The sequence below is a fragment of the Erpetoichthys calabaricus genome, chromosome 12 (genome assembly GCF_900747795.2).
Source record: "Erpetoichthys calabaricus chromosome 12, fErpCal1.3, whole genome shotgun sequence".
Lineage (NCBI taxonomy): Eukaryota > Metazoa > Chordata > Cladistia > Polypteriformes > Polypteridae > Erpetoichthys > Erpetoichthys calabaricus.
In genome coordinates this window covers 55410375-55433153 of record NC_041405.2, presented here as the reverse complement: position 1 = coordinate 55433153, position 22779 = coordinate 55410375, and the positions used below count along the sequence as shown (strand labels likewise).

At 39.6% G+C, this 22779-nt stretch overlaps 1 protein-coding gene across 3 annotated transcripts in view; it reads left to right on the top strand.

The window, feature by feature from the left end:
* The window catches only part of hmgxb4a (HMG box domain containing 4a), a 66535-nt gene extending 48532 nt beyond the window's left edge, over positions 1 to 18003 (top strand). For all 3 annotated transcript variants that reach the window (XM_028815589.2, XM_028815590.2, XM_051934687.1), the window contains exons 10-13: positions 5051 to 5159; positions 8831 to 9000; positions 14396 to 14518; positions 17398 to 18003. In XM_028815589.2, the coding sequence (XP_028671422.1) occupies positions 5051 to 5159; positions 8831 to 9000; positions 14396 to 14518; positions 17398 to 17442 (447 nt within the window). In that variant the 3' untranslated portion in view covers positions 17443 to 18003. The remainder of the gene's footprint in view (positions 1 to 5050; positions 5160 to 8830; positions 9001 to 14395; positions 14519 to 17397) is intronic.
* The last annotated feature ends 4776 nt before the right edge of the window (positions 18004 to 22779 follow it).

Here is a 22779-nt window from a genome sequence, read left to right as displayed (position 1 = left end):
ACCGCTGTTTAATGTTGTAGAAGACTGCACGTTTAGCAGCTGTTGCGGGAGAGAAATCAGGGAAAATACGAATGTGGTTATTTTCAAATATAATCTTTTGTTTGCGTCTGAGGAGTGCCATCACATCTAGCTTACATAATAATCTTTCGAAGCGGATAATAAAAGACCTAGGTTTAAAGGTATTTGATCCATGTATGCAATAAGCTGCTTGCTATCTCGGTATCTGATTTAAAGTCCTCTCCAATTATTTTAGAGAATAGTTCAGCTGCGAATTTCACTGGGATTGGACTTTCATGATTCTCAGGTAGACCTTCAATTCTAATATTATTCCTTCTGCTTCCATCTTCCAGAGCAGCAAATCTGTCTCTGAGTTTTTTGCATTCGGAACTGGCAGCTGTTGCTTTTCCATCAGCGGTGGATGCTAGATTTTAGGCTATTTCAATTCGAGTCGTGAATGCCTGCTTAACATCCTCCAGCTGATTGGCAAATGTGCTTAGTTTAGACGTGTTTTCCTGAATGTGCTCCTCAATTTTATCCAGCATACCATTAAAGGCCGCCTCAATGCGGATATATACGCGTTTCTCCGAGTCTTTGTTATTCTGCCGCAGCTCCCGTCGCAGCTTCTCACTTGCCTTCTCGCTTTTCCTTATATCATTCTTTATCTCTTGCTTGAGCTCAGTGATCATCACCTTCAGTTCAGACAGATCATTTCTGCTTTTGAGCACCGTAGGTGAAGCAGCGGGCTCTATTACAGCCGAGGTTCCCGGCTCACGTGGAGTAGGTGAAAGCGTGGACTGCAAGGCCTTTTCCAGTTTCAAATGATCTTCTCCAATCGGCGAGCTATCGTGACCTGTGTCACTCATACATTCGCTCCCCATTTCGCTCTCAACTGGAGACGATGCTGCGGACCGTGGTCCCAAGGAGTCTGGGCTTTCGCCCATCTGTTCCAGGTCAGTCTCTGAAAGGCCGTACCTTGAGCTTGAACTTGGACTTGTCGGTCTGAGCTTGGATGCAGCTTTAGTTTTCTTTTCCATTTCTTTCTGAGCCCCTTTCTTGCCGACCATGTTTATATATGCTGTAGTAGAACCCTCGGCTTGGATAAATACAGGATATCTCAGGATAATAAGGAAATAATATAAAAAATAACACCGCTGCTAACGGAGCTCCGCTTCAGACGTCCATCTCTCGCAACGGACGAGACAAAAAACCCCAAAATTTACATTTTGTTAAAACAAAATTTGTTAAATGTGATGTTGTATGAAGATTTGTTTGGGCCAGCAAAAAATTTTGTTATTCTGAAAATGTGTTACTTCAGAATTCATTATAACGAGATTTGACCTTTGTATGTGTGTGTGCTTGTAGATATGTGTGTGTATTGTATATATATGTATGTGTGTATATGTGTGTGTGTATATATATATATATATATATATATATATATATATATATATATATATATATATATATATATATATTATAAACTGCTCAAAAAATTAAAGGATCACTTTTTAATCAGAGTATAGCATCAAGTCAATGAACCTTCTGGGCTATTGATCCGGTCAGTTAAGTAGCAGAGGGAGTTATTAATCAGTTTCAGCTGCTTTGGTGTTAATGAAATTAATAACAGGTGCACTAGAGGGGCAACAATGAGATGACCCCCGAAACAAATATGGTTTAACAGGTGGAGGCCACTGACATTTTTCCCTCCTCATCTTTTCTGACTCTTTTTTCACTAGTTTTGCATTTGGCTATGGTCAGTGTCACTACTGGTAGCATGAGGCGATACCTGGACCCTACAGAGGTTGCACAGGTAGTCCAACTTCTCCAGGATGGCATATCAATATGTGCCATTGCCAGAAGGTTTGCTGTGTCTCCCAGCACAGTCTCAAGGGCATGGAGGAGATTCCAGGAGAAAGGCAGTTACTCTAGGAGAGCTGGACAGAGCCGTAGAAGGTCCTTAAACCATCAGCAGGACCGGTATCTGCTCCTTTGAGCAAGGAGGAACAGGATGAGTACTGCCAGAGGCCTACAAAATGACCTCCAGCAGGCAACAGGTGTAAATGTCTCTGACCAAACAATCAGAAACAGACTTCATGAGGGTGGCCTGAGGGCCCGACATTCTCTAGTGGGCCCTGTGCTCACTGCCTGGCATCATGAAGCTCGATTGGCATTTGCCATAGAATACCAGAATTGGTAGGTCCACCACTGGCACCCTGTGCTTTTCACAGATGAGAGCAGGTTCACCCTGAGCACATGTGACAGATGTGAAGGGGTCTGGAGAAGCCATGGAGAATTTTATGCTGCCTGTAACATCGTTCATCATGACCGGTTTGGTGGTGGGTCAGTGATGGTTTAGGGAGGCATGTCCATGGAGGGATGTACAGATCTCTACAAGCTAGATAACTGCACCTTGACTGCCATTAGGGGGACATACAAACTACTGAGTACGATTTTGAGTTGCTGCAATGAAATTTTGGCTAAAATGGACTAGCCTGCCGCATCATTTTTTTCACTTTGATTTTCTGGTGTCTTTCAATTCAGCCCTCTGTAGGTTGATAATTTTAATTTCCATTAAACGATGTGGCATCCTTTCATTCCTAACACATTACCCAGTCCATATCAGTATAGATATCCAGCTTGATTTTTTTTCCCCATTGAGATCTTTGTTTCTTTAATATTTTTGAGCAGTAAGTATATATACATATAATATATAGATATATATTTAGCTATAGTTAGTCAGTCAGTTGTATAAAAAATATATTAAGGCTTGGAATAAATAAATAAAATTAATTACATTATTGTATGTAATTATTGTATTAATTGCATCAAATGTTAAAAGATAATCATAAAATAATTACTTTAAGTATGAAGTGAATAAACACTGAATCACAAAAACAATGTATGTATAATCAACACCAGGGAATTAAAAAAAAAACTTTAATGGCATAGCTTAAACGTAATAACCTTAAACCTGAACTTTTAACAAAATACTACTTGACCAAGTACAACCTGAATTTGAATGCCTTCCTAAAAGGCAACTTGAAAAGAAGGCAGTAAGAAAACACCTACCAAAATTACAACAAAAAAATCTTGCATTAATTTTCAAATTATCATTGAATATAAAATACAGACGTGTCAAAGTAAAACTGAATGATCAAAACAACTTTAGAATGCACTGCTAAATACTCTTTTAATTGAAAGTTTAAGCATCTCCTAAATGGGCATACATTAAAATTGTGTTAAAACTGAGCAAATACCATCCTCAAATGTTCATCTACACAAATGTTTTTCAACTGGTGCACTATGGAAATAATAGTGTAGTGCCCCGGGTCCTGACCTGTGAGAAACACATTTTCAGGTGGTCAAGACCTGTCTAAGAATGATGGGACTACCTGGAGAAGTCAAAATAAAAGCAGCTCAATGATTGCTGTTTTGCAGACACAGCACTTAGCGTGCACTATAACAGCCAGGAAACGTGTTGGGGGTCCAGCTATCAGGGTGCATTTTCTCCAGCGATTCTCACAGTACTGAGCAACAGGGGCTAAACAAGTGCTCATCAAGTTTTGTTTATGTGAGTGCCAGTCTCCAAACTGAGTTTTTTGACACGTCTCCGGTAGTCTAGACCCTTTGGACAGTTTAGCATGTGTATGACATTTCATGTTTTTGTAGTTGGTACAATCATGACATGCCTTGGGATTTTTTGGGTCACAAAAAGTGTGCCACCACAGAAAAAAAAGGATGGAAAACAGTGCTGTACACCTTTGCTTCTGGCATGCAAAAAGTTCTCTGTAGCAGCTCTCTTGCCAAAAAACTGACACTGTGCATTACTTGGGTGGTTATGCTGAGTTCTTTGCATAAATTATCGAAGATACTGCACACTGGAATAATGGGTAGGGATAATCATCAAACTTCTATTTCGTAGAATTTTGTCATTATATTAGGGCACTCAGCACTATAAGCTACGTGACAGACTAGTGCCTTAAATACAGAGATAATAAAGATACTAAGATACTTTGGACTTAGGTGGTATGACATTGATTTAATCTTCTTACAGAAATGTGAAATACATTCACTGCCATAAACCTCCCTTCCACCTCCCCCATTCTTCCCACATTTCTGGCCACATTAATCGCAAAAATCAACGTGTTAACTTTCTTAGGCTTAATATACAGTATATACTAACATGATCTGAGCTAGCAAATCTATTTGTAGGACAACCGAAGTGGCCTAGGCATATGCATATTAGGTTTACTTTGTTTCCTTATCCATCCATCCATTATCCAACCCGCTATATCCTAACTACATGGTCACGGGGGTCTGCTGGAGCCAATCCCAGCCAATACAGGGCGCAGGGCAGGAAACAAACCCCGGGCAGGGTGCCAGCCCACCACAGGGCACACACACACTCACACACATACACCAAGCACACACTAGGGACAATTCAGGATCGCCAATGCACCTAACCTGCATGTCTTTGGACTGTGGGAGGAAACCGGAGCACCCGGAGGAAACCTATGCAGACACGGGGAGAACATGCAAACTCCACACAGGGAGGACCCGGGAAGCGAACCCAGGTCTCCTAACAGCGAGGCAGCAGTGCTTAATTTGCAGCAGCATAATTATATTGTTGAATTATTTAAAAGTAAAAGTAATTATTAATTTGAATGTTGCTTTCAACAAAGAGTCAATGTACACATAAATAACATAAAAAAACAATGAAGTAAAGAATTGAAAGGTAAAAAAAAAATTTAGGGAAAAACAAACTGGATTACACAGCTACTGTACATTAACAATGATGGGCTGATTGCCAGGTTTTATGGCATTTGAGTTTTGAGCAGTCATCTTTGGGTTTATACTCCATGTATTAAAAAAACATCACGTGAAATACCAAATTGTATTATCTTTTTTAAGGTGTTCCTGCTTATATTCTGACAGTTAGTCAGGCTGTTTTAAATTACTGTTGTAATAGATTATGAAGAAGTTGTATCCAAGAGGAATATGCATCTTCCTTTATTAACAAAGTTTTTCTTTATTTCTATGCACTTTCCAGGTTTGGAAGCAAAAGGCACAGTATCTGCAGCACAAACAGAACAAAGCAGAAGCCATGACAGTCAAGAGAAAGAGTTCAGTATCTGATGGAGGAACTCCAAAAAATAAAGGTATTATGATTTATCAAGTGAATAAAGCGTAAAATAAGTATCAGTGACTAGAGTAGTCTTCATAGAGAAACTCTCCAGCTATACCTCAGTTGAGTGTGGTTAATGTTCTCCCACGCTTATTGTTAAAGAACATAAACAACTGAGCTGAAAAGGGGTTGTGTTTCCAAGGGAAATCTCATTCAATCAATACAAATGAGGAAATAAGGTGCTTGTTAAGATTTTAAACCCTTATTTTAGTCTTAAACAACATTCTTGGTTTTTAATTGCTCCTTATTAGCAGTAAGATGCAAATGGAAAAATAAACCAGCAGTTCTCCATTTTGCTTGTTTCCATTTCCTCCTTTGTGTATTCATCGTGCAATATTTGGTTCAATTAAATACTTGTAAGGAAAGTGAAGAAAAAAAGTGAAGGACTGAGAATTACCCATCAGTTTTAGGCTTCAAATGATTTGGATGATATCCTTAGAAAGGAAAAAAAGAAATCTAGGATATGAGAATGACCTGACATGACAGAGTTAAAGCACTAGCAAGCCATGAAATTAAATTATTGATAAGTATTGTTTCCTAATTAAACCACTGTGTCCCTCCAGGATCGACTTTACCCACCCCTGTAATATAAAAATAAATGTTATTATTGATGATTATGTTGTTTTTGAATAAAAACACAACAAAAAATCACCATTTCAATAATTTCAGTGAAAATATCAATAGATATGATGATCTATTGTGGAAAAAGTAAGTACACCCCTGACCTTAGAAGCTGGTATTGCCCCCTTTAGCAGAAGTGACTTCTTCTAGATGTTTTGCACACCTGCTCACCAGTCTCTGACATCAACTCAGGAAATTTTTAACTACTGCTTTATACAAAATTCCTTTACTTGCAAGATGTTTGTGGTCTTTCTCGCATGTACTGCCCATTTCAAAGCCCCTGCAACATTTCAATGGTATCCAAATTGGGGCTTTGTGCAATCTGTTTCTGATTGTAGTTGCAGGCATTTTGACACCAACTTTTGCAAGAATTACCTGCAAATGACGCAGTTTGATATTTGTGTTTTTGGAGATTTCTTTTACTACCAAAGCTTAGCACTTCGACTGGATTTGCTGGGTTGTTCAGTCTTGGACAGATTAGCAGTCATTTGAAATCCATGCCACTGTAGATGATTTGATAAATGATTGACTTGAAATAATTTGGCAATCTTTTTAAATCCCACACTAGACTCATAGGCATCCTAAACTGTATTTTCTGAGGGCCTTAGAGAGCTCTTTTTATCTTGGTATGATGACATGAAACACATCAATAGCAAAAAGAATACCAGACCCTCAATAGCTCTGGTTTAAGTAAGACAGGGTCCATCTGTATACTCACTAATGATGCTGTAATCATTAGCCCCTAATCTAAAAAACCTGATTCTAGTTTCATGGATTTAGAGTGGTGATACATGTAGAGGTGTAGTTACTTTTTCCACATGACAAATATGTGTTTTTGTTAATTTAGGTAATGAGAATGTGTAAGCTTTGTGTGTTGTCTGTTCAAGTATATCATCCTTATTCACTGCTTGCATGAAGATATAATGTTTGCCTGTTGAAATATGTTGAAAAAGTCAACAATGGGATGTACTTTGTTTTTCACATGACTCTACTGAAATGGCAAAGAGTTGCAAGGAAGGGTGATGGTGAGAAATAAAATTGTGAGGAACACACTTTTGATCCAAGAGAGAAGCTTATGCAAGCCAGGCATTTAAAACAGAAAGAGCAAGCAAATATGAAAAAAGGATATACAGTAATCCCTTGCTATATCGCGGTTCGCCTTTCGCGGCTTCACTCCATCGCGGAGTTTATATGTAAGCATATTTAAATATATATCGCAGATTTTTCGCTGCTTCGCGGGTTTCTGCGGACAATGGGTCTTTTAATTTCTGGTACATGCTTCCTCAGTTGGTTTGCCCAGTTGATTTCATACAAGGGACGCTATTGGCAGATGGCTGAGAAGCTACCCAGCTTACTTTTCACTTTCTCTTGCGCTGACTTTCTCTGATCCTGACGTAGGGGGATTGAGCAGGGGGGCTGTTCGCACACCTAGACGATACGGACGCTCATCTAAAAATGCTGAAAGATTATCTTCACGTTGCTATCTTTTGTGCAGCTGCTTCCTGAAACGACATGCTGCACGGTGCTTCGCATACTTAAAAGCTCGAAGGGCACGTATTGATTTGTGCTTGAAAAACAAACTCTGTCTCTCTCTATCTCTCTCTCTCTCTCTCTCTCTCTTTCTCTCTCTTTGTCTGCTCCTGACGGAGGGGGTGTGAGCTGCCGCCTTCAACAGCTTTGTGCCGCGGTGCTTCGCATACTTAAGCCAAACAGCCCTATTGATTTGTTTGCTTTTCTCTCTATCTCTGTGACAGTCACTGCTCCTGACACGCACTTCTTTGAAGAGGAAGATATGTTTGCATTCTTTTAATTGTGAGACGGAACTGTGATCTCTGTCTTGTCATGGAGCACAGTTTAAACTTTTGAAAAAGAGACAAATGTTTGTTTGCAGTGTTTGAATAACGTTCCTGTCTCTCTACAACCTCCTGTGTTTCTGCGCAAATCTGTGACCCAAGCATGACAATATAAAAATAACCATATAAACATATGGTTTCTACTTCGCGGATTTTCTTATTTCGCGGGTGGCTCTGGAACGCAACCCCCGCGATGGAGGAGGAATTACTGTAGTCTTGTCTGCCTGGCAGAGTAAAAAAGAAAATTCCTCGGGGTGTAGTTACTAAGGGGAGTCACCTAAATTTACTTCAGAAGCAAAAGGGGCATGTATAGTGGGGGTTTACACTGATTTTAAGGGGGGAACAAATTGCCTAATTGGGGGTTCATGTTGGAATTTGCATTAATATCCTGAATTAGCTTAAAGACACCAACATTTAAATGTTGATTAGATAGCAAAGAAAAGAAGGATGATTGATATAGAGTAGGGGTGTAAGTAGCGCAAAGTGGAGGGTTCATTGTGAAACCAAAAGTGGAGATTACATTGCAGAATAGCTACTCTGCAATCCTTTGATTGGACACAAGATGGGCAGTGACTAAGTAACAGCTATTACCAAAATAGAGTATAACTTTAGTCGGCATCCAAGTTTGCTAGTGGAAAGCAATATCAACATGCATGCACCAGAAGTATTCTAAAATTCCTAAACGTTTATTATTGGACCCAAAGACACAAATGTTCAAACTTGGCACAGTGAGCTATGGTTTTATAATTAGATATATCATAAATGTTAAGTGGAATGCACCTAAGGACACACATGTTTAAAGATGCTATAGTGAGCTATAGTTTTATAATTAGATGTGTCATAAAATTTTTACCAGAAGTGTTTTTTAGACATTAATCCAACAGTAAGAAACACTTTTCAGATGTGTTCCTAAAAGCAAATATAATAACATTGTTCTGTTGATAACTTAGAAAGCTCTGATTTAGATATCTAATGGCTAAAGGGTTTGCCTTCAAAATATTTAGCAATTATTAAAGTGCAGTTTTACATTGGTTTCTGTGAATCATTAGGTATAAATTGTGTGCCCATGTAGAATTATGTAAATATTAATCTTTGATAAAATATTTAAATAGAAGAAAAGTAGCTTGCTGTTTGATACCTGTTTAATGGGCATCTTCTGCTTATCTTTTAGTTCCTTCACCTCGTGTAACCTCACCATGTAGGAAGTCCCCTACAGGAAGTGTGTCCATGTCTATGTCACCAGCCCGTGTTCCAGATGTCGACCCAATAGACGTAGCAGCACACCTACAATTGCTTGGTGAATCTCTAAGCCTCATTGGACATCGTTTGCAAGAAACTGAGGTCAGGCATAACTTACTGTTTTTCTGAATTTATTACATTGAAATTGAGGTCTGATTATGCTAGAATGTAGACCATGTTTTGTTTTGTTTTTAAATTTAGTAAAATTAAATGCAATAAGTATTACAGACAGTGATATCCAGAATCTGAGAAATAAGAAAAACACCTAAAAGTTAGTCTAGACTGAATCAGTTTTGGTTTGTTTTGTTTTGGTTTGGTTTGGTTTGGTTGTTTTGGTATAAGAAATGTATGTCCCCTGTAAAGAGTGTTCAGGTATATTTTAATTTTCTGTATTATATGAACATCTTAGAAATGTCTTAATCTTCTGAATTTGAAGAAAGGAAGTCAGTATTTGTCTCAATATTCTAAGTTGGAAGTTAATGCGGACTAAAAGTTACATCAGCCAGTGCACTGCTCCAGACAATTTCTTCAGTGCTCACAAAGTTTAAATAATAGCATCGGCAAAAGTGGCATTTCATCAAAGGTAGCAATTTCTCTGTCTCACAGCAATTATCTTAGTCTTTTTGTCTCATCTTGGATTGTGTTTAGACATACTGTATTTACAAGACAATTTTCTCCGTTTATTTTAATCTGGACTCCTTTCTGAGAAATGTGTTGTCAAAACCAGTGTATGCAGTGTTGCTCCTTCCCCATCCCCAACCTTAAAAGACTCCCACACCCAAATACCTGTTTTTAATAAGTTTTGGTATAGCAAACTTGAACGTAAAATGTGACATATTCACAAGCAAACTCCGCTGTTGTCCACCAGCATATTGTGATGAAGGATCACAATATCAATCAACGATGAGTGTTATGTACTTTTTAAAGTTTAAAAAAAAAAAACCAAACAAACACACACACATATAGATAGTAGTAACTTTAGGCGTTGATGCTAATGAACAGTCAAGATTTTTTGTGTTTTTTACCCTTGAATAAATCAGCTTTAAATCATCTTTAAATTATCTTTGTAACATTGCTGAATACCACTTTAATACAGAGTTCTACAGCAATCTTTGTCGCACCAAAACCTGTTACAATTCAAAAGAATACAGTTTCCTATAAAATTCTGTTTTACAGTGATCATCAACAAAAGTAGGAATTGATCTACACTAAGCAGCTCAGTTGAATTAATATTAGCCCCTGGTTAAAAAATATAAATATTGTATACAGAAAAGTACTTAGCTAGTTACATTCTACTACTGATACATCCAGTTAACCAATGGAACTATAACTGAGGCCCACTGTCTTAGAAATTCTCCTGGACAATGTTGGGTAGCACAGCTACTATTACCTATTTCCGAAATCTCATTTCTTTCCTTTCTCAGCAGAGGCTGAGTCACTGCACTGCAAAAAATGCATATGCAAAAAACAAACAAAAAACTTTAAATAGGAGTTGTTTTGCTGTATTTAGCAAATGAATCTGCCAAAGGGGTAAGCAAAATTTACTTGACAAGATTTCTTAAAGTAAGCTAAATAATCGTAAGTACACATTTTTGGATAAGTCAATGATTCCTACAATAAGAAAACTAGACTTAATGTCATGATTTAAATATTTCTCACTTGGCTTAGATTTCATTTTTTGCAGTGTGAATAGCATACAGGATTAAACTAAACTCTGTTTCTCTTTTTCAGTTTCAGCAAAAACGTAATACAGGTGAACTTAATAATTATTTTGCCTTAACCCTTTATTTTATGTAATGTGTATTAGCTTGGATTTTCTCTGAGTACACTGGTTTACTTGTTACCTGGCATTTGTAAATAAGCTGGGTGCACTTGATGGGTAGTCTGTGATTGGCTGATATCACTTTTCAGGGTTTAATTCTGCCTTCCTCCTGATTTTGAAAATGATTAGCTTCAAATTTTTCTAACCCTTTCTTGGATTAAACTATTTAAGAATATAATGGAATTGAGTCACCTATGGCAACAGATTGGCCTCCATTTGAATTCAGATTTACATTTTATTAATCACCTGACACATTTTGTGATTGGTTAACTTAAAATTCAGTTATGTTTATTTTTGAAGGTAAACATTAAGCTAGAGAGATACCATGTAAAAATAAAATTGATAAATGAAAATAGATAGATAGATAAATTATTAATCCCAAGGGGAAATTCACATACTCCAGCAGCAGCATACTGATAAAGAAACAATATTAATTTAAAGAGTGATAAAAAATGCAGGTAAAACAGAGAATAATTTTGTATAATGTTGACGTTTACCCCCCCGGGTGGAATTGAAGAGTCACATAGTGTGGGGGAGGAACAATCTCCTCAGTCTGTCAGTGGAGCAGGACAGTGACAGCAGTCTGTCGCTGAAGCTGCTCCTCTGTCTGGAGATGACACTGTTTAGTGGATTCTCCATAATTGACAGGAGCCTGCTTAGTACCCATCGCTCTGCCACAGATGTCAAACTGTCCAGTTCAATGTCTACAATAGAGCCTGCCTTCCTCACCAGCTTGTCCAGGCGTGAGGTGTCCTTCTTTATGCTGCCTCCCCAGCACACCACTGCGTAGAAGAGGGCAGTTGCCACAACCGTCTGATAGAACATCTGCAGCATCTTATTGCAGATGTTGAAGGACGCCAGCCTTCTAATGAATTATAGTCGGCTCTGTCCTCTCTTGCACAGAGCATCAATATTGGCAGTCCAGTCCAATTTATCATCCAGCTGCACTCCCAGGTATTTATAGGTCTGCACCCTCTGCACACAGTCACCTCTGATGATCACGGTCCAGGAGGGGCCTGGATCTCCTAAAATCCACCACCAGCTCCTTGGTTTTGCTAGTGTTCAGGTGTAGGTGGTTTGAGTCGCATCATTTAACAAAGTCCTTGATTAGGTTCCTATACTCCTCCTCCTGCCCACTCCTGATGCAGCCCACAATAGCAGTGTCGTCAGCGAACTTTTGCACGTGGCAGGACTCCGAGTTGTATTGGAAGTCCGATGTATATAGGCTGAACAGGACCGGAGAAAGTATAGTCCCCTGCGGCGCTCCTGTGTTGTTGACCAAAATGTCAGACCTGCAGTTCCCGAGACGCACATACTGAGGTCTGTTTGTAAGATAGTCCACGATCAGTGCCACCAGGTATGAATCTACTCCCATCTCTGTCAGCTTGTCCCTAAGGAGCAGAGGTTGGATGGTGTTGAAGGTGCTAGAGAAGTCCAGAAACATAATTCTTACAGCACCACTGCCTCTGTCCAAGTGGGAGAGGGTTCGGTGTAGCATGTAAATGATGGCATCCTCCGCAGCAGCCGCTCCATGGTCTTCATCATATGTGACGTCAGAGTGACAGGCCGGAAGTCATTCAGCTCACTAGGACGTGATACCTTTGGGACTGGAGTGATGCAAGATGTTTTCCAAAGCCTTGGGACTCTCCCCTGTTCCAAGCTCAGGTTGAAGATGCGCTGTAGAGGACTCCCCAGCTCCAATGCACAGGCCTTCAGCAGTCGTGGCGATACTCCATCTGGACTCACTGCTTTGCTGGCACGAAGTCTCCTCAGCTCTCTGCTTACCTGGGCTGCTGTAATTATGGGTGGAGGGGAACTCTCTCCTATGCTGCTGTCAGCAGAAGGATGGGTGGAGGGTGCAGTACCCTGAGGTGAGAGTGGGTTAGGGTGGTCAAACCTGTTAAAGAAGTTGTTCATCTGGTGTGCTCTCTCCACATCTCTCTTGATGGTGGCACCCTGCTTCGAGTTGCAGCCAGTGATGATCTTCATCCCATCCCACACTTCCTTCATGCTGTTATTCTGCAACTTCTGCTCCAGCTTTCTCCTGTACTGCTCCTTTGCCACCCTGAGCTGGACTCTGAGTTCCTTCTCCACGCGCTTGAGCTCATGCTGATCACCGCCTATAAAAGCCCTTTTCTTCTGGTTCAAAAGGCCCTTGATGTCACTTGTAATCCATGGCTTGTTGTTAGCATAGCAGCGTACAGTTCTTACTGGAACTACAATGACCATACAGAAGTTGATGTAGTCAGTAGTGCAGTCAACAACCTCCTCAATGTTCTCACTATATGATCCCTGCAGGATATCCCAGTCTGTAGTTCCAAAGCAGTCTCTCAGAGCCTTCTCTGCCTCAGGGGACCACTTCCTGAATGAGCGTGTGGTTGTAGGTAGCTCCCTCACTCTTGGTTTGTAGTGAGGCTGAAGCAGAACCAGGTTATGATCTGCTTTCCCAAGCGCAGGCAGCGGGGTGGCGCTGTATGCATCTTTAACGTTTGCATACAGTAAGTCAATAGTCCTATTTCCCCGGGTGTTATAACAATCCACATACTGGGAGAAGGCAGATCATGTTTTGTCCAGCGTCACATGGTTAAAGTCTCCAGCGATTAGCACAAGTGCCTCGGGGTGCTGCGTTTGCAGTTTAGCAACATCAGAATGGATGATGTCACCCACTATCTCCATGTCCACCCAAGGAGGGATGTAAACAATAACAACAATGATGTGTGCAAACTCTCTGGGCAAGTAATAGGGACGCAAACTTACGGCCAACAGTTCAATGTCCCTGCAGCAAGTGGAGATTTTTACGTTTACATGTCCAGAGTTGCACCATCTTGTATTCACATATAGAGCGAGTCCTACTCCTTTCCACTTCCCGCAGGTATTTGCGTCTCTGTCCGCTCCAACTGTGCTAAACCCGGGTAGCTCCACGTTAGCATCTGGGATGCTAGTTGTTAGCCACGTTTCACAAAAGCACAACAAACTGCATTCTCTGTAGGCCCTGACATTTTTCACTAGCGTGGCCAGTTCTTCGATCTTATTTGGTAGTGAGTTCACATTTCCCAGGATCACAGAAGGCACCGAAGGTTACCCTTTATGTTCTCCTTTGCATTCTTATTTACAGTGTACTTAAATTTTGTCATCCTTTTATTGTTGATGTAAATCCTCTGTTCATCAGAGGAACCTTTTGGAAACCTTACTGTATAGTGCCTTGTGGTGTGAAATAGCCAGACATACAGTATCTTTGCTAGTCTTATAAAGCTTGCACTGTACTGCACTCTTTCTATTGTAGGATTTTGTATCATAAAATTAAGCCATGCTGTTTCTGTATAATGATGTATGACCACTTTTTCATGGCAAACTTACTCTTGATTTGTGCAGCTGAAGGTATAATTTCTGAAATTGTTTTGTTTAGGTTTTGCTTTTTAAAATTTTTTAATCTGGTAGTCAATTCCTACATGAAATATAACAAGTTAAGTTATGAGACCACAGGAGTCACTCTAGTTATCCAGTTATTCTTCAGTCCCTCATTCATTGTTCAAGCCTGCTTGTTCAAGTACAGTGTGGCAGAAAGGTGGATTGAAGCAGCATTGCAGTATACCCTTGAAATAACCACTTTAGAGTCTGCAGTTAACTAAAATGCACTTCTCAAGATTCTTTTTCTCTGTTGTTTGTTGTGCACAGGGCATGGTTGCAGTATCTGGTAGCCTTTCTGTTTTACTTGACTCAATTCTTTGTGCTCTTGGACCTCTGGCCTGCCTGACAGCTCAAGTTCCTGAACTGAATGGATGTCCTAGACCAGTACTAGTGAGTATTTTTTTTTTCTGTAAATACTGTGTTTTTTTACGTAGCATACATTTTATTTAAATTATTGTAAAATACTATCATTTAGCTTAGAGTTTTCTAAACTAAACAAGCAGAAAACTATACAAAGAAAAAAAGGCAAATAGAATCTGGAGTCCTAAATCAGTTGGCCACAGTCTCTGAAGGATTTTTCTTCAGTCAGTTTCTTAATTAGAAGCTATTTATTATTGCTGGAGTTAATACTCAGAACCGTTAATTGCTGATTTTCATTTTAAATAACTCTATTCAAATTTTAATTCTTTTTGTAACCAGCTACTCTAGTGAACTTGGGTAGCGTCAGTTATCAAAGTCAAGTTGGGGAGCATGCACTGGTACAGTGTGTTGCCGCACCCACTACATGACGAAACAACTCAGGATCCCGGTTGGCAACTCCCCAGGTAGACACATGCTCCAGTCCCTCCCTCCAGAAATGACCCTCTATCTGCTGCAGCCAGGTGTTATGTGGGCAACCCCTTGGCCTGGTCCAGCCACTTGGGTCCCCAACAATGAGGATCTTACAAGCTGGATTACCCTCGGAGAAACGCGCCACATGGCCGTAGTGCTGTAACTGACGCTCCCTCACAATGCAGGTAATGTGCCTCATTCGGGACTCCATGAGCAACTGTTCATTCGACACTAACCAACGGTACCCAAGGATTTACCGGAGAGACACAGTACCAAAGGAGTCCAGCCTTCGTCTCATGTCACTGGATAGCGTCCATGTCTCGCAACCATATAGCAAGACAGGAAGCACCAGGACTCTAAAGACTTGGACCTTTGTCCTTTTGCATAGATATCGGGAGCACCACACACCCCTTTCCAGCGACCTCATGACCCTCCATGCCGTTCCATTCTGTCTAGTGACTTCATAGGAAGAGTCATCAGAGACATGAATGTCACTGCCAAGGTAAGTAAACCTCTCGACAAGGTCGACACTCTCTCCGCAGACGGACACACTGCTGATGGCTGTGCCCAAGAGGTCATTAAAGGTCTGGATCTTGGTTTTTATCCAGTATACTCGCAAGCCCAGACACTCAGACTCCTCGCTCAGTCTCTCGAGCGCACCGATCAGAGCCTCCATTGACTCCGCGAAGATCACAGCATCGTCAGCAAAGTCAAGATCCGTGAATCTTTCTTCACCAACAGATGCCCCACAGCTGCTGGACCCCACAACCTTGCTCAAAACCCAGTCCATACAAGCATTGAACAGAGTAGGAGCAAGAACACACCCCTGACAAACGCCAGAATCAACTGGGAAAAACACAGAGGTTCTGCCTCCACTCTGCACAGCATTCACAGTACCAGTCAGTGTACAGGCCAGCCATGATATCTAGTAAAAATCTAACTCTGAACCACAACACATTTGAATAAATTGCTCAGAAAAATAAATCTACAATATTATAAAGATCTGATATGGTAGAATGAGAGCACAAAGAAACCATAGAATTACATGCTAAGTTTCATGATCAGAAAGAGCTAGCTTCTAATTAAGAAACTGGTTGGACTGAAAACCTGCAGCCCTTCCAGACCAAAACCGAAGACCCATGCATTCAGGAAAAGAAGCAATGGGATCTACTGTATATGTAACTTGCCTAATTTTAATTCAGTTATTTTTTAAGGTTGAGTGTCCTTTATTTTTTTTCCTTAACAAGCAGCCAAAAATAATGAAATGCAAAGTGAGCCAACAAGAATATTGTTTGGCTATTGGTTATGGAAAAAAGTATGGCAAAAAGCCATACATTCCATGAGAAACAGTAATGAGTTGCTAATTAAAGTGGCCAGAACAAAAAACCAGCAGCCACTGCAATTCTCCAGGATGAGTTTGACAACCCTTGCTCGAGATAAATCAAGCATCCTGTTTGCTCGGTTTGAGGTGGAAGAGAGCTGAGAACCAATTTCTGGTTGGGGAGGAGGTACAAGCTGAACTGACAAGTGAAGGAAGCACAAACATCAGTGGAAGCGAGAGCTTCTACACAGGTGTAGACAATGTGATTAATGTGCAATTAATGTCCACATGCTTAAGGGTAGGTATATAAATATTTACAATGGCCTGTAAAAGAGATTTTAGTGAAAGACTGTATTAGGCTTTATGAAGAATAGTGATTGAATTGATGTTGGCATAGAATTGGCAGATAAAAACCTCATTAGCTTAGGCAACAGTGGATAAAAGCACAAACTGGTTGAACCTGACAGGTATTTATTAATTGCAAAAAATGCATCCGACAGTAAATGTTGGTTGAAGAAGGGAGCTGGGTGTTTCATACTGGACATTTGTCAAACTTCTTGTAGAGGAATGATATGGTCAGGCTGCATATTATACCTGGAAGTATACTTTTCTGGACTAAATGAGACAAAGAGCGTAAGCAGTGGTCTTCTAAGGAGTAGACAAGAGTAATTAAAACCTTATAAAAGATGTCCCAGTAACACTAAACAAGTTTTGATTTTCATCAAAAGTCCAGTGAACACTAACATACATCTTACAACATCCATTGGTACTTTACAAATGCATGATCTCTAAATTTAGCACAAAAGTGTTGTAAATCTCTTCCTTATATCAGGTTGTAACATTTTTAGTGTGCATGACTCCTATAAATATGTTAAATATTGACCAGAAATAAAAATATAAGAATAAATACTAAATTGCAGTTAATAAAGGGTATATTTTTGTTGAGAACAGAAACACACAGCTAATTCAGTTTGTGTTGTTTTTCTTTTATGTTTTTGACAAATTATTGCTTTGAACGAAGTTTCTTTTAGAATAAAGAATTTATGAAGCTGCTGTTCTGTTTATGTGTCTCATTTTCATTTATGCTCCCATATTTGTTTCTCTTCTGTTGCTCCAGTCAAATACCTTGGACAACATTGCATACATCATGCCAGGCCTCTGACAGCAGTGACGGCTTGGAGGACAACATACCTTCAGCTTTTGTGTAGATAATAGAAAAAAGAAATCTATTTTATATTTTTAAATTTTCTTTAAAATGTGACACAACTGTTTTATTGGAGAACAAAAAACTTTTTTTTTATATGTTGACAGCATATGTGTTTTTTTAAAAAGGACTTTTTTCTCTGAAAACTTTATACATTTTAATAAGCTGTCAATGATGGGGAGTTTAAAGTGCCAAGAATAATGAGGAATGGATGAGGACCATTGGGAGCTGAGGTCACCGGGACAGACCAGAGGATGGCAGTGGTGTTGTTCTTGTTTATGTATCAGTACTCACAAATTATGTGGTCTTTTCAAATAATGAGTTACATGGCTGATCAACGACAACTGTCTGTGTTTAAACTGTCTGCAAAGAAGACAAATGTTGATGACAACGTTTCATATGAGATTTCAGGAATATTTTGACTTTCCTCATCTGTTCAGCATTGTAAGTTTCAACTTGTTTCTTATTTTGTTTTAAAATGTTTTTTAAAAAAATTAAATAAAACAAACACTTACATTAGTTGTAGCATATCATTTTAAATTTTTCCTGCAGTATTTCTGTAGACATTTGTATGAGTTTGTAAGCGGTGGTTAGTGTTGTGTATAAACTTCATTGTTTTTTGTATCCTGGGTTTTTCTCCAGGCGCTCAGCTTTTATTCTCACATCTCAAAGATATTTGTGGTAGTTTGACAGGTGACTGTAAATTTTGTCAGTGTTGAATGGATCCTGCAGCGGACAGTCAATGTTATAGAGATAGACTGTAACCTGCTGCGCCCACGAATTGGACTATTCAGATTTGAGAATATTATGTTGTGTTGTTCTTATAGCCTCTGTCATAGACAATAATGTAATGAGGCACTTTTACAAAGTGGACAAGAACACAAAATACCAAGGCAGATTGCAAGATAATATGTAATAAATGACATTTAATATTAATACAGCTGAACTCTGCACTTGTCCTGGAATCAAGTCGGCACAGAACACCTGTAAAGAGTTCACAGCAATGCTTAATTATGGAACATATTTTGGCTTTTTAAGTGCATTTACAATATAAAAATAGTGTAAGGACTCAGGAAATGGGTGTTCCAGGGATTCAAAGAAGAATTTATTGAGTATCATTACACTCCTGATGAGTCACACAGAAATAACACCATTTGCTGCTGGGCAATTTAATTAATTGACTTTTAACTAAAATAAAGTTAATACCAAGAATGACAGGTGTGTTGAAATAAAGATTGCAGAGTGATTAACATATTCATAATGAATGTTGTTTTAAAGGAATACTCTACCCAAAAGTAATATTTTGTATGTGGTACTTCCCGTGTGTTTTGAGAAAAAATGGATGGATAGATGTTAATCTCATGTTTTCATTCAGAACAGCGCATTCAGGAATATTGCAAAAAGTTAAGTTGAAAACAAAAACAGTATTTCTGCTAAACATAAAGGGCACTTGTTGAAGTTACAGGTGCCAATGATCATTTCTTCGGCTGCTGTGGGACTAATGTCAGTGTAACAAATAGCCCGGCCACAGACAGACACGACACTTGATGTCCACAACACACGTGTTTATTTACAAACTGGTTCCACCAACTCACACACGACTACTCAGTCCTTTTTCTCTCTTGGCCGCCTCCACTCCTGTCTCGCAAGCTCCGTCTTCCTCCTCCCGACTCCAGCTCCCCGAATGGAGTGAGGTGGCCCCTTTTATAACACCCCGGATGTGCTCCAGGTGCTCTGAGATGGTCTTCCGCTACACCAGGAAGTGCTGCCCTTGCACCCGTAATTCACTCCGGGCATACACAGTTCCTGGAGCAGCAGCACTTCCTAGTGTGGTGGAAGTGCTGTCCTCCAGGGCTTGGGAACCATCCAGGCGTCCCCTGTGGTTGACCACGGAACCCCACAGGGTTGAGCTTCCCAGCTCCGTATCCGTGGTCCTTGATGGAAATCAGGGGGGCTGCCCTCTTGCGCCCAGAGGAGATACTGCCCCTCTCCAGGTCCTTCCCTGATCCAGGCATCCTAGTGGGCCAAGGTCCCAGGTTGTCTGCCCCAACAGGTAAAGTAAATCCTGCATTCACATTCTAAGGCAATGCAATACTTTGTTTATAATTAAATATCAATTTCAAATTTCCATTGCAAGTGGACTGCTGAATTTATATATTTTGCTGCCATTTCCAAAACATTGCTTAAATTAAAAGCAACAAATATAAATAATTTGTTATTTATCACCAACAAACTGAATGTCTTTGTTTTTCAAGGTCACTTTTAACCTGTTGAATGAGTCTGTCGAGGGAGTGACCTGCTTTGGCACTCCAAGCATGGCTTGAGAGCACAAGAATATAAAAAAAAGAAATACACACATGATGTATAGTTCATAACTTTTAAAAGTACCGGTACATCCGAATGTTGTACCACTTCAGACAGACCTTCCTGAGCTCAAGTGGTGAGGCCATACCTTTGATCAAGAACAGAAAGAGAAGGCGAGTGGCCCCTGCTGTTGGCACAAGATAGACTATTAGAATAAAACCAACCTCTAACCAATCAGATGGTAAACAACTCTCTCCCACAAATTATGGATGGCTCTGTAAAATATTTAAGCACTAGAGAGAAGGGTTCAGGGGATTTTCTTAACATATTTATTTTGCTACTTTCTTGTTTACATTAATATGTTCATTACAAAATGATTATAAGCTAAACTATTCATTGAAAAGGGAAAGAATTAATAATATGTGACATTTAAATTCTGCCATTTTTCACCATCTTTTTTTTTTAATCTTATCAGAAACAGGGTTTTTTATAGCATATCTAAGACTGTTGCATTCTTACTTCCACTATTGTTTTTGTTAATTGGATATGTTTGTTACAAAATGATAAAAGATTAAAGGCTATACAGTCCATTGAAAATGCTAAAGATGAATAATAAACCACACTTAAATTATTAAGAATTTTTTTGTCAGTAAGAGACAAAAGGAAAAGACCTTAAAATTAAAATTGTTAACTATAGAACTTCTCAAGTTCCAAGTTCATAAACCTTTAACACCAAGTAACCTAGAGATGTTCACAGTAATGTAAATTACAATGAAAAAATACTTGACTTCAAGCTATTTTAGGGCCAAGTATGATGTGCTTTTTTCCTTACCATCCTACACTGATATTTTTAAACCAACAACACAAATAAAGACAAGAAAGAAAGCCCAGTGTCATTTTTCTTATGTTATGACTACCAATAAAATTGAAGCATTCATAAAAACTGAGAAGTGTGGTCCAATACTTGTGAACATCTGCATGAATATCATCTTTACAAGTTACATTCAATGCATAAAAACTCAGTTTGCTTTCAGTAACTCTGTAGGATCATCCATGTTGTGCCCAGTCCTTGAAAACCTCATGAATGAGGGGACAAAGTGGACATTGCCTGTTTTGCTACGCTTTTAGTGTTGCATAAAGTCTGTCAAGACAACAGATGTAACAGGGAGTCACCCCCACTGCCTGCATTCCTGAGTTAACAGTAAAGTGAATGGCCGAACTGCAGTTTTCCCAATAGTGTAAGTCAGAGTTCATCTGACGCTTCTGCAGAGACTCCTTCAGCCAAAAAAAGTGCCCAGATGGACATTGATGTTATGCTTATAACCACAAACTGGTCTCTGGCTGGCTGGATGTGATGGACAAAATAAGGCACCTATTAGCAGACACTGGGTCTGTAAATGGATGGGACCTTTGTCTTATCACTAGAGGTTACACCTTCCTTCAAAACAAGGTGCGTTTATCTCTTTGGTCTTTTCAGGGACCTCTTGTGTAGGGGGACTGCCGATCTGCAGTCTTTGGGGAGCTGAAAGCTGACAAGCTGCACTCTCAAGGGCTGGGGTGAGAAGCCACCCATGCTCTGAGGAACAAAAAGCTCACAAACTTTCTTTACCCTGGAATCTACTCTTCATAGATCCTTGGAGCTGGACGTCCTAAACTAGATGGAAGATCCACTCTGCCAAGCTAAGTTCTGTGCCTATGACTGAACCCAGCCCAGCCATTACTTCAAGAGGTGAACTTTAGCACCTACACTGTTGTGCCAGACAGACTAATGCTTTTTGCTATGAAGTAGCATAGGACACAGCAAAGAGCCTGAAGGCAAGCTGAGGAATTCAGCAGCATACCACCCTATGGACAAAGTAGTTTTAACAACTGTACCCTAAAAAGTGGAGAACATTTAAAACAACTTTCACATATAATAGCCACATGGCTACCCCTACCATTACCCTTTGGCGTGCTAATGTAAGCCGGCCATTGCATCTGAGACTCAGCTGCTACTCTGCGTTGTGGATAAATGGAAAAAAAACACACCAGTCGGGTTTTTTTTTATACTGAGGTCTGAATAAAATTATACAAAAAATAAAAATAATTACACAGAAACGTGCTGCAACCACAAAACACATTAATATTAAAAATGACATTTTACAACAACAGTAAAATAATCCAAATAGGAGCTTGTGCATTACGTACTCCGCCTCAGCCAAACCTGCTGCAGCTCAGGAGACAGCACACAAAGCTTGTGAGTAATGAAACAACATGGACAGAGGTCAACAATGAATAAGTAAAATACAGGAAAAAAATAATTTAGCATAATTTTATCATAAACTGAATTCAACATAATTAAACAAATGAGGGATTTGGGAGAAATTAAAGAAATGCATACACTAACAAAACTGCAGTCAGCAGGAAAAAGTTCTAACAGTGGCCTTGGCTCGCCAACTTCCAGTTAGGCTTCTGTTCAAAATAAAAATTTCTGTCTGCAAGGCACAAAGAAGTAATTTAAATAAGTCTTTCTGAGTGATCTTGCATTAAAGCTGTCTTCACTGAAGCAGTCCCAAGAGTTGTCTGCACCAATGGCAGGAAGTTGATAGCAGATTCTCTAAAAGGACCGAGAACAGTGCATATTCCAAACCACAAACACTACACGGATCGGGCCCACATCTACAGAGTTGTAACCTCAGTGGTAAATGATGGGGATTGATAATGACTTTTCTGAGAGAGTACAGGACAACTGACAAAAATATGCTCAGATGTTGATGAAGCAAGCCATGGAAGAATGAACCTCTAATGTCTGAATATTCAGACGAGTTACTGTATGCTCACAACAGAAGAATGAATGTTGAGAAGGCCTTGATGATCATAATCCAAGGGAGCTGAGCCGCAAATTCAAATGTAGAAATAAGAGGAACAGAAGGAAGAGACAATGGCTTGCCGATAAACATGCTGCCAACAAGTTCCTGTGTAGGAATTTGTTTGCATGCTTTTTTGCATGTA